The 19,504-nt window shown below is 38.6% G+C and overlaps 1 protein-coding gene across 1 annotated transcript in view; it reads right to left on the bottom strand.

The window, feature by feature from the left end:
- Positions 1-18,723, bottom strand: part of MRPS9 (mitochondrial ribosomal protein S9) — a 73,351-nt gene extending 54,628 nt beyond the window's left edge. The window contains exons 1-2 of the mRNA XM_081101408.1: positions 18,577-18,723; positions 9,455-9,634 (exon numbers count right to left, since the gene is read on the bottom strand). Of these exons, the coding sequence (XP_080957534.1) occupies positions 9,455-9,634; positions 18,577-18,705 (309 nt within the window). The 5' untranslated portion in view covers positions 18,706-18,723. The remainder of the gene's footprint in view (positions 1-9,454; positions 9,635-18,576) is intronic.
- Between the last annotated feature and the right edge of the window lie 781 nt (positions 18,724-19,504).

Below are 19,504 nucleotides of genomic sequence, written 5' to 3'. Positions count from 1 at the left end.
GCATTCATATTATTTAATATAACTGAAATGTCTCCAAAATATTTATAACTGATACTGCCTAATTCAAAAAAAGAAAATGCAAATATCAGTGGCCCTCAACTTCTCTGTTTACAGCATGATTTTGAAAAAAATGATTTTTGATGGTACATGTGAAAGGATTAAAAGACTAAACAATACTAAACATGTTAGCAATCACTGTAACCTGGAACCTACTCTAGTATAACAGTGAGTTATAATGTCTATAAAATTCTATGGACACTGACTATTCACTGGCCAGTCTTTAGCCTCGGTCACTCTTTAGCCTCGGTCACTCTGTAAGGACAAGTGTTTTCTGCCCTGCCTCTGTGACAGACTATGAGGCTTATTTCTTTACTAGAGGCCTGATGCACCGAATTTTGTGCAAGGGGCTCAACCCTTGCAGCCCTGGCTTTGTCTAAGTTTGTGTAGATCAGTGGTTCTCAACCTTCTGGCCCTTTAAATACAGTTCCTCATGTTGTGACCCAACCATAAAATTATTTTCGTTGCTACTTCATAACTGTAATGTTGCTACTGTTATGAACCGTCATGTAAATATCCGATATGCAGGACGGTCTTAGGCTACCCCTGTGAAAGGGTCGTTTGACCTCCCAAGGGGTCGTGACCCACAGGTTGAGAACCGCTGGTCTAGATGGTTGTCCAGAATGCCATCCGGACGTTCTGCTGTTCAGTCTAATTAGCATATTAGCTCTTTATTATATAGGATGGTTCTTGTTTTGACCAAAGTGTAACGGCTTTACATTGAATTACAAAACCCACTCAGCTCAATGTTCAGTTGACAGGTTCCCCCTCATAGTAATATAAACTGTTACAGCCAAAAATACTTCTTTTATATACACTAATCAGCCTTTGGCAGTTACCAGTGAACGGTTTATAGAACAGGAGTTGAGAACCACTGTATTACGATCTATTTTCAAAATATTTAGCTTGTATTTTAAGCACTTCCAGCAAAACACCATATACACTACTCATTGTTAGAGGGACCTGTGTTTTCTCTTATTAGATTTTCTGAAGGTTATCAGTAACACCATAGTGGTTTACCATGAAAGAGCAATAAAAATGGTTTCTTTCTTTTCAATATACTTCAAAAAATCAGCCAAAAATTAAACTTTTTGAAATGGAGAAAATCTATACCTGTCCATGACCAATTTCTTTTTAGCTAATTTGGTATTTTACCAACTAAAAATATTTTTTTTCATATAAATTTAATATCAAGATTGAGCATTAAATATAGCAAATTCTGCAAAAAAATTGTAGCAGATACACAAGCTGTAGGTTTAATAATTTAAAATCTTCTAAATAATGTAACAACTCTTTTTAAAGCCTTATTAAGTTAAGGCTATACTAGCATGTAAGATTAGCTAAATACAATTTTCAGATGTAAGTTATATACGCTACACTCAGTGAGGCCAGAGGCCAGAATTCTATCCAAGCTCAATCTTCGGGAACAAAGTTGTAAACTTAGAAATCAACAACAAAAAAGCCAATGAAGAGCAGAAATAGCTGACATAAATTCATGATTTTACTTCGCAGGAAGGTCACATAGGTCCTCATGCTAAGGCCAATGGCCCTTAGTTTTAACTCACATACCTAAGAAGTCTAGTTATGCTAGAAGGCTGGAAGTCATGAGGGAGGCTAGAGGCAGACACATATACATGGACATTTTGATAGGAAAGGAGATGGCAGGATCCAGAATAAAGCACAGCCAGGCCATTCAGTACAGGAACAAACATTCACTATGAGCCACAGTCGGGTATCATTGTTTAACAACCATACTATAAAGGAAAATCCTAAGGCACTGTAAGATTAAGTTATACTCACTAAACTCTACATATAAGGTTGGGGAAACTACAACTTATCTTAGAAAATGTTACCCAAAACAATAATCTTTGAAAGTATAGAAAAATAGCCTTGGGTTCAGAAAGACCTTGTATAGCCTTGGTTTCTTCAACAATGAATACTTACTACCCCATATGGATTTTATAAACATTAAATGTGATAATGTGTATCAGGTTCCCAGACAGCAAACTGAACATGTATAAGCAATGTTTAGTAAGTGGCATTTTTCATTACAAATCATTAAAAATAGGATTCCCTTTTCAGAAAAATTCCGTTATGTGGACTATCTAATTTCATGATCATATTAAATAAAAGAAAAATTACTGAACCTGGTTTTAATTTATATGTTAAAAGCCAAACACATTATACAAAGCATTGTAAATTCAATATAACAGCAGTTGCAATGCTCTTCCAAAAACTATTTGGAGGCTTAACGTATTTTCCTGATTTTGGATATCAAACCATTTATTTTTGTGTTTAGAAATAATTAAACATTATGTCAGTATGGAAATTAAGTAAGATTCATCAGTGATAATGTCTTTCAAGTTATTACACACAGCCGAAACCTCTTACAAAAATAGTTTTGAAAATAGGAACCATAATGGGTGTATAATTTTAATGCCTTGATAACAGTTGGTTGTCACTGTCCTCTTTGCTTTCATATCTACTCAGATGCCAACCGGGGTCCACTAAATTTAATAAAATGCCAAGAGTTAATTGATATAATACGTGAGACTTAGTGAAGCAGATCAATCACTTGAGGAAGGTCTAGCACAGCAGAATTAGGTCACTGGTGTCAGGAAAATGGCAACACTCCCTCACACGGGCTTTTAGTGAGGTGAGGCAAAATACCAACCCATTATACAACACAACCTCCAGTTTATGTCACTCAGCGATAAATCAATGTACTCAACAGTATTTCAGATTATTCTCCCCAACATTCAGTGTCAGATGGCATGGAAGATTTGTGTTGCAAAGGAAATTAGAAAACTAGGAAGTGATTCAGGCTATGGTAGATTTTATTTATTTATTAATACATTGCATTAATCTCACATTCCTATATTCTTAGTTAGGCAAGCAGCTGGTATTACTTTAGAGACCAGAAAAACAAGTGACAGAATGCTGTGACTTGCTAATATTACAGTGCTAGTTAGTGACACCACAAAAAAATCTCCTCATCCCAGGTTTTGCATCTTCCTACATCACTTCAACAACAATGAACTTATTTTTTTAAAAATCCACTTAAGTTGCACATGTTCTGCATCTATATTCTTCACAATACAAGAAATTAAGCTTCATTTAAGAAGATCCTCTATACTGTAAACAAGTAGAAATTTTTTTCATATTAATTCATGATTTCATTACTTTTTTTGCTAAATCTAAGGAAGATTTTTAAAAATTATATTCTATTAGCACAATGACACAAAATTACATCAACTTACTTTCACCATATATACATACACACATATGCAGTTTTAAAAGTATAGAATAGCTAACATCTACTACATTTACATAGTGATGTTTAACATGTCTTCTCTGGAAAACAATTCTATATTTTAAAAACCAGAACTAAACATATTGTCTCTAACTGAATGATAGAATCCTTTAAGATTTCTCTAAATAATATAAAAAGTATACTCTAGATGGAAGTACCAATGTATATCTGTTGTAAACACCTTAACAAAAAAAAATTTAAAGATATTTTCATATATGAAAATAGATACTTAAGAAAACATTTTTTGTTGTTGTTAATCCTCACCCGAGGATATTTTTCCCACTGCTTTTAAGAGCCAGTGGAGAGGAGGAAGGAAGGGGAAGGGGAGGGAGAGACATACACACCCAGGTTTGTGCCCTTGACCAGGAATTGAACCCATAACCCTTTGGTGCATGGGCCGACACTCTGACCACTGGCCAGGGCAGAGATTTTAAATCTTAAAAATATTTACTTAAATTCATTTCATAGATGGTTTTGGCTATCATTACTTTAGCAATTGTTAATAAGCAGTATAAAAAAACTTTCCAATATATAAAAGAATAAATGGTTTAATCTAAATACAATGGCACCTAATTTACCTACATGAACATTATACAGTGAGCCTAGACGTTTAATGAGTTAACTGAATTGAATTAAATTATAGATCATGTCTACTTTGTAGAAGTTAAATTCTCAGGAATTTTAACACCCCTAAGTAATATTCTGATTAAATATCCAAGCAATGAACTAACCATTCCAAACAACCTAATTCATTTTTATACTTAGGCTGTGAAAATGTTTATCCCTTCAGATAGAATTACAAACCTGTTGACTGATTCTGCTTCTCTCAGTGAGCTAAATATGCCATTCGTACATCCCAAAAGGTTGTAAAGGCGGGTAAAGTCAGTTAGATAGCAGGATCTTGCAGAGAACTCAGGATCACAGAGGTCACAGGAGAGAGGGGAGGGCCATTTTAAAAAGCAAACAACAAGCCCTGGCCAGTGTGGCTCAACTGGTTGGAGTGTCCCCCCCTGCACTGAAGGGTCGAGGGTTCAATTCCCGGTCAGAGCACATACCCAGGTTTCGGGTTTGATCCCAGTTAGGGTATATATGAAAGGCAACCAATCGATGTTTTCCCCTCTCTCCCCCTCTCTTCATCTCTCTCTAAATTTAATAAAAACATATCCTTGGGTTTAAAAAAAAAAAAGCAAACTAATTTTAAAAGTAACTTTAAAACCAGTTTTATCCTCCCTACAAAACTGCCAGGCCCAGATAGCTTCACTAGTTAATTCAACCAGATATTTAAAGAATTACTACCAATTCTTCACAAACTCTTCTAAAAATGGAAGAGATCATTTCCCAACTCATTCTATGAGGCCAATATTACCCTGATGTCAAAATCAGACAAAGACATTAAAACTACCGACCAGTATCAATTAGAAGTAAAACTTAGCAAAATGCTAGCAAGCCTAATCCAGAAACACATAAAAAATTATTATCCACATTGACAGACTGGGGTTTATTCCAGGAACACAAAGTTAAACACCCAAATCAATCAACATAAAAAAAAAACCACCAAAAAACCAAATAACCTGTATTCTTTAAAGCAGCGATTTTCAACCATTTTTATATCATAGCACACATACTAGTAAACTAATTACTAACATTGTGTGGCACACCAAAAACCATATTATATTTTTTGCCAATATGACAAAAAAAAAAAAAGGTATAATTTTGATTCTTTCACATCGGACAGCTATTGTTGTGTTGGCTGTTGTCATTTTTTTTTAACAATCTAAAGGAAAAAGTCAGTGCCCCTGACTAAATAGTCAGACATCATAGGCTTTAAAAATTCTTGTGGAAAATCACTGTTTTAAAGTATTAATTAAGCTTGATACAGAATAAAAAAAAAAGAGGGTAAAGGCGGTCAAATATATGGTGACAGACATCATATTGTGAGCACACAATGGAGTATGCAGATGTCATATTATAAATTGTGCACCTGAAGTTTATATAACCCCAAATACATTTTAAAAAATCTAATCTAAAAATCTTCTCGTTAAAAAATCCTTACATGTTTATGAATAAAATGTCTAATAAATGTATATGAGCAAAAAGTTTGATTCAGAATAAAATATGATTCTTATGAACCTTAATTGACATCCTATACTTTGTGTTAGGTCCTATTAGAAGTTTTACTATTAATAAGTAATGTTTCATTGAGCAATGTTAAAAAACAAACAAAAATCTAGATTTGCTTCTATCATTCCTAGAACAAATCTATAGGTAACAACATAAGACTGTGCTTTATGACTGACTCTATGATTTGTTATGTCATAAGCTTTTGGGGGGGCTTGCTTGTCTCTTCAATACTAACAATATGAAAGTAATTGATACTATTTCAATTTAATAAAGATAAAGAAAAAATCAATTAACATGATATACCATACCAATAAAAGAAATGATCATCTCAATAAAAGCAGAAAAAGCATTTGGCAATATCCCACATCCTTTTATGATAAATATGTTCAACAAACTAGATATGGAAGGAATTTCCTGTATCTGATAAAGAGCATCTACAAAAAAACCCCTGGCACATAATATTTAATGGTGAAAACTGGAAGCTTTCCCCTAAGATCAGAACAAGATGAGGATGTCCACTCTCACCATGTCTACTCAACATTGTTGGAGATGCTGGCCAGGGCAATTAGGCATCCAGACTGAAAAGAAAAAAAACTATATCTATTTCTATTTGCAGGTGACATTTTGAACACATAAAATCCTAAGGAATCCACTAAAAAACTATAAGAATTAGTAAATGAATTCAGCAACGTTGAAAGATTTAAGACTGATATTCAAAAATTAATTGTATTTCAATCACTTGCAATAAAGAATCCAAAAAGAGCCCTAACTGGTTTGGCTCAGTGGATATTGTGTTGGCCTGCAGACTGAAGGGCCCCAGGTTCAATTCCGGTCAGGGGTATGTACCATGGTTGCGGGCACATCCCCAGTAGGGGGTGTAGGAAGCAGCTGATTGCTGTTTCTCTCTCATGGATGTTTCTAACTCTCTATCCCTCTCTCTTCCTCTCTGTAAAAAATCAATAAAATAAATTTAAAAAAAAGAAAAGAAAGAAAACAATTCCACTTAAAATTTTAAAAAAGAAATTAATGATTTTAATTTAAGCATTAAAAAAACAATGCCAAACTTAAACTCTGGAAACTTAAAATATCACTGAAAGATATTAAACATCTAAATAAACTGAAAGACATCCATGTTTACAGATCAGAAGATAATATTAGGATGGCAATACTCCCAAAATTGACCTGCAGTGATGGCGAACCTATCACACAAGAGGTGACACGAGAAATCATTTTTTTAGTTGATTTTTCTTTGTTAAATGGCATTTAAATATATAAAATAAACATCAAAAATATAAGTCTTTGTTTTACTATGGTTGCAAATATCAAAAAATTTCTATATGTGACATGGCACCAGAGTTAAGTTAGGGTTTTTCAAAATGCTGACACGCCGAGCTCAAAAGGTTCGCCATCACTGACCTAGAGATTCAACACAATCTCTTTAAAAATACTAGCTGGCTCTTTACAGAAACTGACAAACTCATCCTAAAATTCTTAAGGAAATTCAAGGGGTACAGAATAGCCAAAATGTTCTTGAAACAGATGAGCAAAGTAGGAGTACTTCCCAACTTCAAAATTTATTACAAAGCTACAGTAATCAAGAGAGTGAATACTGGTGTAACTATAAACATACATATCAATAAAACATAATTGCGAGTTCACAAATAAACCGTTATATTTACAGCTAAGTGATTTTCATTAAGGGTGATGAAACAATTCAATGGCAAAACAACAGTCTTTTCAACAAATGCCACTGGACAACTGGATAGCCTCATGTAAAAGAGTAACACTGGACCCCTATCTCATACTACATATAAAAATTACCCCAAATGAACCAAAGACTTAGGTAAGAAACTAAAACTATAAGCCTCTCAGAAAAAAACATACGTGTAAATCTTCATGACTTTGAATTAGCAATGGTTTCTAGGTACATTCCCAAGAGAATTGACATGTGACCGCCACAAAAACTTTTACACATGTTTATAGCAGCATAATTTAAAATAGCCAAAATTTGAAACAATCCAAATGCACATCAACTGATGACTGGATTTAAAAGAAATGTAGTATATCCATACAATGGAAAAGTATTTGGCAATGAATAGGAATGCATAACTGACACATGATAAAACATAGATAAATATTGAAAACAATATGCTAAACGAAAGAAGCCAAGCACCAAAGACCAAGAATTATATGATTTTGTTTATATGAAATGTCCAGAGTAGGCAAATCTATAAAGATATAAAGTAGAAATTAGTTGTCCAGAGCTGAGAGGAATGGAAGAAGTTGAAAAGTGGTTGCTACAGGTTACAAAGTTTTGTTATGGGGTGATGAAAACGGTCTATACTTAGACTGTGGTAATGGCTGTAGACCTCTGTAGACAGACTAAAAACCAGTGAAGTACACCTTGAGATGGTATGTGAAGTATGTCTTGAAAAAGCAGCCACCAAACAAAAAAAACACACACACACACACACAAAACAAGTAAACAGCAAAAGTTAGCTCAAGAGAGAATATTTAGAGGCGCAGAGATAGGGAAGTGTATTTCTCTTTGAAAAACATAATTCTGTAGCATTACTACCATGCTAAGATGCTCATTATTCCCTTATCTTTTAGAAGGACACATGTTATTAAAGGCAGAAGAAGACCTTATTTAGTTTTTGGTCCTTTAATTCTTCTTTAAAAATTAAAAAATTTTTGAGTATACAAACACTAGTTACTTTTTGCCCCTTTTTAAAAATAAATCTTTATTGTTGAAAGTTGCCCCTTTCTTCTTGAAAATCATATTTTGAGTATGTAGCTAAAAATTACGTAAAACATCTGGATACTGTCAGATATCCATTATCTATGAAATGAGGCAGAGATGAAGGAAGAATAGAAGGCTCACAGTTTGAAGTTTGAAGTGTGTCCCCTTATCCATACTTAGATATTTAAATACGATGCTTATTTTTTGTGCCTGTTTCCTCTTCTAAAAATGGAGCACGACCCTTTGATTAAAATCACTCAAATAAAAATACAGGTTTCTCAATATCCCTAAATACTGTCCAGATTACCATAAAATTCAAAAAACAGGACAGCAGCTAAGAGGTCCATAACTCTAAGTCACCTGGACCTACAAGGGCAATAAGAAATCCCTCTAGCTTAGTCAAACATGTTGGTCTGGTGCCTCAGAAAGATACTGAAGTACCATTTACAAATAATTAAGAAAGGCATACAAAAAGATGGGAAATAAACTAAAATGCCTAAAAACACAAAATGATTAAAATAATTATATATTTGAAATAAAATAAAATGTTAAGTTTATACAAAGATGTTATTCTGTTAAATACAGATCACCATTGGATATCATATGTTACTTTTTATAAAATTAGAACAATCTTTAAAATTGTTAAATTGTTAAGTTCTTTTGCTAGCTATTTTGGCATGTCTAGCAAAAAGGTAATATTATTACTACTTTTCTCAGGATTATAATTCAAGAATGGCATGTGACTAGCATTCTAACCTATTCTCAAATCACTTAGGACATGCTGTTACTTTAAAAATTCAAATATATAGTTAAGTTGATAAAAAACATTGGGCTTAGATTTATTTATGGAATTTCCTATAAACCTGACTCTATTTCCATTACCATTTGTTTTATCATTTTGTAAGAAAGCTAAATTTCAGACTACCTAAAGGATAAATGTTTCCAAACTCTGTATAAGCATTCATAGTGGCTCCTATGACCTTAAATCAAGGAAAACATCCATTTCTAGTTGAAATCTAAAACTCACCTCACTTTATTATGCTTCAAATACAGAGTAGAATCTCTCTTTGAAACCATAGTTTCCACTTGCAAAGTACTTTTCCTTATTCTGACAGTTTGATTAAAATTTACACAGACCTAAAGGGCTCCAGCTGAAGAACAGTGCCTCCAGCATCTAAAAGTTTACAGCAATTACTTTTCCACAGAGCAACTGTACTTACATCAATATCCTCTTGCGTAAAAGTTTCTGGATCTTCTCCCATCATGTTGGCTAAATGTCTCTTCCCTATGTTGAACTCCTCAATCTGCTTTTTAATAAAATCCACTGTGTAGGTTTCACGTCTTAAGGCTTTAACGTTTTTCTTGGTTGTTACAACTGTGACATGTTTTAGCCTCAATATCTAGCAGAAAATATATGTGGAAAGAAAAGAAAAAAAAATTTATATTAAACAATGATCTGTAGGCCATTGTCTCTAAATAAAATGGGATATTCAAATAGTTGTCTTCTTTATTATAGTACTCAGTTGGCAGGAATCTGCAAACAAGGTAAAAGGCCTGTGAAGGAAGGTGTTAGAATTGTCCCTTGCTCAAAAGCTTGTTTTTTAAAGCCTATGCTTACAAAGTAGTTTAAATTATTAGCATTTTAACACAATAAAACCAAAAATACTACCCACATCCATATTTGATACCGATCCATCAACTTCAGCTACTTGTTCATGGGTTCGATTCCCGGTCAAAGGCACATACCTCAGTGCGGGTACCTCGGTTATGGTTACCTTGGTTATGGTTCGTCCTGGCTGGGTGTGGGTGGGAGGCAACCAGTCAATGTGTCTCGTCTCTCCTCCCCTCCCCTCCCCTCCCCTCCCCTCCCCTCCCCTCCCCTCCCCTCCCCTCCCCTCCCCTCCCCTCTCCTCCCTCCCTCCTTCCCTCCCTCCCTTCCTTCCTCACTCTCACTTTCTCTAAAAAGCAATGGAAAAAATATCCTTTGGTCTGTGGGCCACTAACCACTGAGCAAACAAGGCCAGGGCTACTTGTGATATTTGACATACACGAAATGAAGAGTGACCGTGCCACTTACTTAAAAAGAGGCAAAGGTACCAGCAGACAGGAACTAACGAGCAGAAGTGGGGGTAAAGGGACATGCACCCTTAGACCAGCGGTTCTCAACCTGTGGGTCGCGACTCCTTTGGCGGTCGAACAACCCTTTCACGGGGGTCGCCTAAGACCATCCTGCATATCAGATATTTACATTACAATTCATAACAGTAGCAACATTACAGTTATGAAGTAGCAATGAAAACAATGTTATGGTTGGGTCACAACATGAGGAACTGTATTTAAAGGGCCAGAAGGTTGAGAACCACTGCCTTAGACTACAGGCACTCACCTTGTTTAGGGTACAAATGCAGCCTATCTTTAAATGTCTTAAAAGTAATAGGTTTAGCTTAGTTTGAAACTTTATTCCATGGTCCTTATTTTAAATTGACACAATGAAGAAACTGCTTCACTAAAAATAAAGACAATTTCTTAGTAATAATTTGATTCAATATGCTCTGTAGAAATAAGGGCTTTCACATCATTTTAAACTATCAGTAATGATATCACACTTGCTGCTGTGAATCCTTTATGCTGTGGCAATAGGAATCCCACACCCCCCCCTCCCCCCCCCCCCCCCCCCGGCCCCCGGCCAGAGGAAAAGAACCTGAAAAATGTTTTCAAATGGCCATTCAGTTGCTGGAGAGAATTAGAACAGATCTTGTCCTGGCTTTTCTCAAAATCTTTAATCTGTGGTTCTCAACCTGATTCCTGCCTCAACAATTTTAAACACTCTTAAGCAATATTTAGACTTAGTAACTCATTCATTCCCTTTTCATAAACATAAAAATCTCTTTTTAAAGCCTGTGCTTACAAAGTAGTTTAAGTGACTAGCATTTCAACACATTAAAAACAAAAATACTACTCACATTCATATTTGATACTGACATATCAACTTCAGCTACTTGTGATATATGTATGTATACATTTTAATCCTCACTGTAGGATAATTTTTTCCAGTGCTTTTCAGAGAGAGTGCAAGGGGGGGAGGAGGGAGAGAGAAGAAGGGAGGCAAAGAGGGAGGGAGGTAAAGAGAGAGAGACAGAAACGGACAAAGACGTGAGACACCACCAGCACCATCCCTCCCTCATCCATTCCCTAACCCTTTGAGAATCAGAGATTCAAATAACTCTATAGTCATTTGTCACCACAGTTACAACAGAAAAGGAAAAAATATTCAGGACAACTATTAAAATATCCAATTAATAGAAAAATTATGTTCCAAACTCTCACAAATTTAAAGTGATAAAATAGTTTCTTATTACTCTTTGATGAGTAAGAAAGAGCAATTTAAAATTCCATGAAACTTTATAGTTCACTTTTCCTTGGGAAAGCAGAGCAGTTTCTCTTGGTGTTATGAATAGACAACTGTTTTCTTACAATGCTCTATGAAGACACAATGTTACTACCAATGAGGAAAACCATGACCCAAACTGGCTTATGTATATATATAGTTAGACTGCCCTTTTATAGAGAGCCTGTTTTCACACCCCTGCTACCTCTCCCCACAGCCAAGTGCCACCAGCCCCAATTCCCTATGTCAATAGTTTTATCATCTTTTCCCAGGCTTTTCTTTAGATCCCACTGTCTTCTCTGAACAGTGGAGAAAGTTACTTCCCATACTCAAAGTGAAAATGCTTTTCTGCCCCAAGAGACATGGTAAAAGGTATTAATTTGGGGAATAAAAATAACAGTCACAGAGTAGAGCTAATTCTTCCAAATGTTCATTGCCAAAATGATGATTACACTGCTGGTGTTGTAAATAATATGACAAATGCTTTTGTCTATAGCTAAAACAATCCATTCATAATACAAACAAATCCACTATGGCTCCCACCAATCACCAGCCACAACCCTCAGGAGGAGAAAAGGAGTCTTCCAGTGAACATGGCTCCATTCACTGACATAATGAATGCTAGAGGAAGAACATTAGGGAGGAAAGGGATGTGTTCCATTTGGGCATGATGGGTTCCAGATGCCTACAGGCATCTCAGGAGAGGGGTCTAGGAGGCAGATGGCTGTGTGTGTGTGTGTGTGTGTGTGTGTGTGGCACAGGAAAGATTTGAGCTAGAGATATGGTCTGTTAATCACATAGGACATGAAGCAGGGGAAATGGCAGGCATTAGTGTTCCAATGAGAAATATCTCTTCTATGCAAAGAAGCAAAATAGTTTGTGAGGGTGAGTAGGTGGAGAAGTAAGGTTACTTATATCTTCTGGCCACTATTTTCTTTTGTGAGATAGGTCATGAGGTGTCTATAGGGTAAGAAGTTATAGGTTTGATGGACTGCACACTTCATATCCAAAGAGTGGCTGTAAAGGGTAGACAGAGCAAAGGGGGAAAAAGTAGGAAAAAAAAAACAACAGAACTTATATGGCTATTTATACTGAATATTAGCCAAGGGAATATCAAAGAAACAGAAATCTACATGGTTTACACTATGTGCAAATTTTTTTCACCAGTTATATTTTTGTTTCCTATATATTTCCTTTGTTTCAGTGGTATACTCAACGCACTACTTAGTTCAGGAGAGTTTTATCTGAAGGCAGACTGTACCCTTCAGCATTATAAAGTGTGCCATTCCCACATAACACTTCTATCCTGAACTCAGTTCTACTGGGTCACAGTACTGCAGCTCTATTTTAAACTCCCATTAGCACTACCCTTGAATACCATTGCCCATATTTTTTATTTAAATTTAGTCATCTTAGTTTTTGTTCTTTTGGCCCAATATGAGTTTTTTAAAAATATGAGATTATCCCATTTAAATGGGCTTTAATAAATATTGTCTTATTATCTTATTTTATCTTTACATTTTTTATGCTTCCTTCCTGTTTTCATTCTTTTGCTATATGGTCTGTGCTTTTTAAAATTCATCTTTTGATCTGGCAATTTAGACAGTACATAACCTGTTTTTATTTTACTGGTTTTCATCCACGTCTGATAAAATGTTTACACGTATTTCTTCTACCAACTTCAGCAATACTCTTCACCTACTTAATCTCCTTTTTCAATCACAATCCTTTATCTATTATTCTGTCTTATTTCTTGTCCCTTTTTTCTGCATTCTGTATGATTTATAAACATTTACTCCTTGGTTTCTTGGTGTGTGTGTTTTCCCCTTTCTCTGCAGTGCCAATTCTGCAGTCATTCTGAGTTTTTTAGCTTCTACTATACATCATTAGTCCATCTTCAAAATTCTTTCCATAACAGTTTATTTGAATATCTGTTTCACAGAACTCTCCCTCACCCAACATTTTAAAAAATGTTCTTGGTAGTGTTAAGTAATTAAAATAACTTCCATTTTGTTAAGTAAATATTCCTTTATCTTTTCTTTATCTCTTTTTCACATTGCTCCTCTTTTGTTCCTACATTTTAGCATCATCTCAAATAAAAGAGTTGATTGTTGGCTTGAAAACTCAATTCTTCACTTGATTTAAAATTACTTTTTGCCCTGGCTGGTTTGGCTCCGTGGATAAAGCATCAGTCTGTGGATTGCAGGGTCCCAGGTTTGATTCCTGGGTTTTGGGCTCAATCCCCAGTAGAGGGCATGCAGGGAGCAGCTGATCAATGATTCTCTCTCACCATTGACATCTCTCTCTCTCTCTCTCTCTCTCTCTCTCTCTCTCTCTCTCTCTCTCTCCCTCCCTCCCTCCCTCCCTCTCCCTCCCTCTCCCCCTCCCTCTCCCTCTCCCTCTCCCTCTCCCTTCCTGCCTGGAATCAATAAAAATATAAAATTACTTTTTGTCTTTCTCTATTCTCTGGAGTTTGTGACATGCGGTAGTAGTTTATGTACTTTTAACATAAATGAGACTTTAAAAAGGTCTGTAAAGTGTTTATTGTTGTTCATAAAGGGTTTTTTCTTTAACATGCTCCTAATTTGCTATTTTTCAAACAATCTCTTTAGGATCTTTTAAAAAACATTTGTACATATTGCTGAAGATTATGACTTAGTTACAAAGCCATCATAGCATCAGCACCAGACTACTAAATATATTTATTAAATGTTGTGAATTGTTTCAGCAACGAATTCACACAAAAAATACTTACATTCAAAGGCATCCATTATTCATCAGTACAAGCCATCAAGTAAGATGAGGCTTCAAACAAACCAACTAGACCTTTAGCTGAGGACAGTAAGAATCCCTGGAGAGATTCTGGTTTGCCACTAAGTACAACTCCCAACAAAATTTTCTGCAGGTTCTATTTCCATCTGAGAAGCTATGACAGAGAATTTCCCTCAGGCTTTGTTTTCATGGAACTGTATTGATACAACTTGACAGATATGTTTCTTTTTAAAGATAATCAGTATGTCAGGCAACTGTAATTCTAATCCAGCAGGTTGCCAAAAAAGCAGACACATCCTGACAAAGCAGTGATGTCCCAAATTTGGCCAAATGCCACACTACCTTAATGGTATTACAGAAGTATTAAGTATTTATTCAATTGGATAAAAATGGAACAAAAAGAATCTGTTGCTAATTTGAATAGAAAAGGCAAAAAAATACTTTGAGGAATAAAAGAAAAGGTAAAGACATATACAGATTAAAGAAAATGTGTACAAATATAGGATATTACAACCTCCAAGAGGCCATAAGATGAGAGAAGAGAAAAACAGATACTAAAGACAAAGATAGCAATGATTCTACAATAAAACCAAAATATACAAGATCTAAGCAACCATATGCCATCGATCATTCTGGCAGACAGTTCAATTCAACAAGAGCATACTGGCTCAGTAAAAATGGAAAGTTCAAGCACTAAGAAAGTGCTTAGTAGAAAATAAAAATAAGAGGGAATATTACCAAAATTTTGTAGTAATATTTTTCAAACCAGAAATTGGTCTACTGCTTTTCCTTTTTATAAATAATAAATATTATAGAAAGCTAAATTAGCATTCCTAAATTATATTGATACATGATTTAAGAACTCATGGGTAACCTTTATAGGACACCATGACTGTAAACTGCTTATAATATACTAGAGGCCCAGTGCACAAAACTTGTGCACTGGGGAAAGGAGTCCCTCAGCCCAGCCTGCACCCTCTTGCAGTCCGGGAGCCCTCAGGGGATGTCCACCTGCAGGCTGACATCCCTCTCGCAGTCTGGGACCCCTCGCTCCTAACCGCTCGCCTACTTGCTCCTAACCACCAACCTGCTCACTCCTTACCGCCCACCTGCTTGCTCCTTACTGCTTGGCTCGCCACTTTTTGGCGCTGCTGCAGAGGCAAGAGAGGTTCCCGCCACCACTGCTGCTCTTGCCAGCCATGAGCCCGGCATCTGGCTGAGAGGCGCTCCCACTGTGGGAGAGCACTGACCACCGGGGGCAGGTCCTGCGCTGAGTGTCTGCCCCCTGTTGGTCAGTGCGCATCATAGCAACCGGTCATTCCACCGTAACGGTCGCTTAGGCTTTTATTATATAAATAAAAATCTAATATATGAGAGAGTTTTAAAAATTTTCAAGTTCCTTAGTATAGCAAAATAGTATGCCAAACATTCCAATTCTGTCTCTCACCATTATATCAATTATAGTTGATATAACAAATCATTTGTTGTTACCAGAATCCACTGACTCTGTACAACTCTGTCCCTTGTGTACCTATTACATTCCTAGAACAGAATACCTCTTTTTTCATGAAACTCCTAATTGCTCCTAAAGACTCTACTCTCACCTCCTCTGAGAAGCTGCCCACCACTCTATCCATCACAATTCCTTTGAATTAGGCATTGCACTCCTGTGCTCCCCTGTATTTACCTCTGTAAATCTTACAGTACACTGTATATAGATCCCTGATAATCATGGGTTTATAATCCAAAAAGTTTAGCCACTCACGAACAAGATTCCCTCCTCCACCCAAAATTTGGGACATTGAGATATTTGCAATTATATATCGGAATATGAAACATGCGTGCCACGAGATTGGTATGCAAGAGGAAATCTGCTAGTGAGGTCCCAATTGAGCACTCAAAAGTCACTGCTTAACGAAACTTGTTTCTTTTTCCTTGTTGTATCAGTGTTTCTCACTGTGACCCACAATATTTACTGTTTATACCACCACCTAGTATGCACTAGCACATTAAACAAATGTAAAAAATATTTATCCTGTACGAGAAGCACTTTACTATTATTATGCTAGAGGCCCAGTGCACGAATTCGTGGCACGGGTGGGGTCTGGCTAGCTCTGTCCTAATCAGGGCAGATCGGGGCTGGGCCTATCGGGAGAAGGAGATGGTGGGAAGTTGGTTGGCTGGCCCACCCAGATCGGGGCCAGATCAGGGCAGGGCCAGCTGGGGGGAGGGGCAGTGGGCAATTGGCCAGTGGGCCCCTCCCCCAAATGGGGTAGGGGGTGCTGATGGGGACCAACGGCCTGGGGGAGAGGCCATGGGTGGTTGGCCGGCTGTCCCTGCCCCTGATCGGAGTAGGGGGGCTGATCTGGGGTGGGGCCGGGCAGGGTTAGGGGCTGCAGGAGATTGGCTGGCCAGCCTGCCCCCTAATGGGGTGGTATTTAGGAATCTGGGGATTGCTAAGGGTCCATACTGTCTGGTATTTGTTTGATTTTTATTTATATCACAGTGTCTGGCTCAAGTAAAGTGCTCAGTAAACATTTTCCATATGGACTAAGAAGGCTTTATTTCAAGAATAATCAGGGAGATGAGAATTACAGTAACAAGGAGAAATTGTCACCCATCTTATTGAAAACATAGTAATACCTAATGTCGATAGAAAAAGGGGCACACTAATAGTTCAATGATGGAATGTGAATTGCTACAGCCTTTTTGAAAAGCTATGTAAGAATATCTATTAAAATTAAGATGTAGCCCGGCTAGTGTGATTCAGTGGTTGAGCATTGACCTATGAACCAGGAGGTCATGGTTTGACTGCAGGCTCAATACCCAGGAGGGGGTGTGCAGGAGGCAGCCAATCAATGATTCCCTCTCATTACTGATATTTCTATCTTTATCGCTCTTCCTCTTTGAAATCAATAAAAACATATATTGCAAAAAATTTAAGATGTATACATCCTTTGTAGCAATAACCTCAAAACTCGAACTCTCTTCCACAGAAATAAAAGCATCAGTCAGTACCTAAGAACTGTGCCAGGATGTTTACTGAATACTTTGTTAGTGGAAGAAAATGGAAACAAAGCAAATGCCCATCAATTGTTAAATTAACACTGACACACTCACACCAAGAATATTAGACAGCAGTTTGATCCATAATGACTTGGAGGGATTTCTACTATATAAGTTTAGAGAAGCAAAAATACAATGAGATCCATTTTTTAGAAAGTATACATATGCATGTATGTTTGTGTATGACTAAAAGGACACAGAGAAGGCCAGAGAAGACACCTAGGTTCAGGAGTCCCAGGGGAGGAAAGTTAGCAACCGCCCACATGGCACACACATGAAGTGTTAACCAATAAAAATATTCTAATATTCTGTATGCTTTAGTCCTTTTTAGATACTTGTGTTTATAACAGGAAAGACATACTCAAAAGAGATGCAGGGAAAAATAACTCCCAGAATATTTTCCAATAAGAAAAATAAAGAAAGGTTGGTGGATAAATGAATGGATAGATGGGTTGATTTAGGTTAAAGCAATTTAAAAAGATAGAAAAATGATAGTCTTCTTTTTCAACATAGTTTTTAGGTCATAGTACTTAACTTCACAGCATTTGGTAAGTTAAGCACTCTCCTCCGGAAACACTTTCCGTTTTCCACGCCGCCTCGCTGCCTTCTCTTCGGTCCGCGCTGATCCATTGGGGTTCTTCTGCGCTGACAGTCTGCCTTCGGGGCCCTGTCCTGCTGGCTCCCCGTCAGCACCCCGGCTCGGCGACCTACCGTGGCCCCGGCCTCACCCACCCACAGGGCGACTCAGGGCCCGTGGGCCAGTTCCCTCTTGAATAGACTTCCCAACCTGGCCCTCCGGTCACGGCGAGAGCCCAGGTCCGCTCACCGCCCGGGCCGGCCTCCTCCCTCGGGGCAGGGCGCGCGGAGGCCGGGACCGCCCCCACCCACGCAGGGACCCAGCGGGCGGGCGGGGGCGCTCCAGGTAACTCCCCTCACACCCCGCGAAACCAGAAACCACCTCGAGAGGCCGCGGGACCAGTGCCCATGTCCCTAACCTCACAACTCTGCGGCCAAGCACCGGGGACCCGAGGTCGCGGGGAGGCCCGCGCGCGCGACAGCAGGGCCCGCTCCCTATCCTCGCGCTACAGGCCCGGCACTCCCTCCGCCCAGCCTTACCTGGGGCCCGGGAACCGACTGCAACTCCGCGGCTCTCCAGAGGACCTGCCTCGGGGCCAGGCTAACCCTTGGCCGGAGAAGGAGCCGCTGGGAAACCACGGCACCGCAGGACACACAGGAGGCCGCCATCTTGGCTGAGGCGGGCCCGCCGGCGAGCGGGGGCGGGGCCCGGGGACTGCGCAGGCGCCGGGGGCGGTTCAGGGCTGGTCGGGAAGCTCCAGCCAGAAGAGACAGGGGGCGTGTCCTGCGGCCCGAGGCGGCTGATAGGGCGCGTGAGCCCGCGGGGCGTGTCCGGCCCCACCCCTGGCCCACGTGGAGCCTGGCGGGCAGGCCGTGGGTGGCGCCTGCTGTTGCTTCTGCTGCGGCCCTCGGGTTAGGTCGCTGGCCGAGTCTCCTCGGTACCGACTGACTTCCCGGCGCATCGCTGCACCTTCTTCCCAGCGCAGCCGCCCGCACCGCCCTCCATCCCGCCTTCCTCACGCAGGAGTGGGCTCCAGGTTTTGCTCCCTCGCATGGGTTTTCCCTGCTCTCTGCCTTTCCCATTTCCCAGGGTCCAGGGTCTCCACCTCCTCCAGCAACCACCAGACCGCTAGGTCCAAGGCATTCGCTCTTCCGTTGTTTTTTGACTGTAATCACGCTACCAGCCCAGCCGGACACGGGTGAGGACGAAATGCTGCCTTACTCATCTTTGCACGCCACTCCCCATAGTGTGGGTACTGAGCCTCACCTGAAACCCAATCAGAATTAAGTAAGTAGGTGTTAACTAGAGATGAGGATGCTTTTCCTTCTGGGACTCCGGTCCTCCTGGCAGTAGCTCCAGGTTGCTTTACACGGAATACATACTAAATGATGTAGTCAAGGGCTCTGAAAGGATTCTTAAACATTTAGATTTGAAGGACCAGTAAAATTAAAACACAGACATACAGAA

The sequence above is a fragment of the Myotis nattereri genome (genome assembly GCF_964212035.1).
Source record: "Myotis nattereri genome assembly, chromosome: 10".
In the NCBI taxonomy this organism is placed as follows: Eukaryota; Metazoa; Chordata; class Mammalia; order Chiroptera; family Vespertilionidae; genus Myotis; species Myotis nattereri.
The sequence above is the reverse complement of the archived record's forward strand: the minus strand, read 5'-3'. Positions and strand labels throughout refer to the sequence as shown.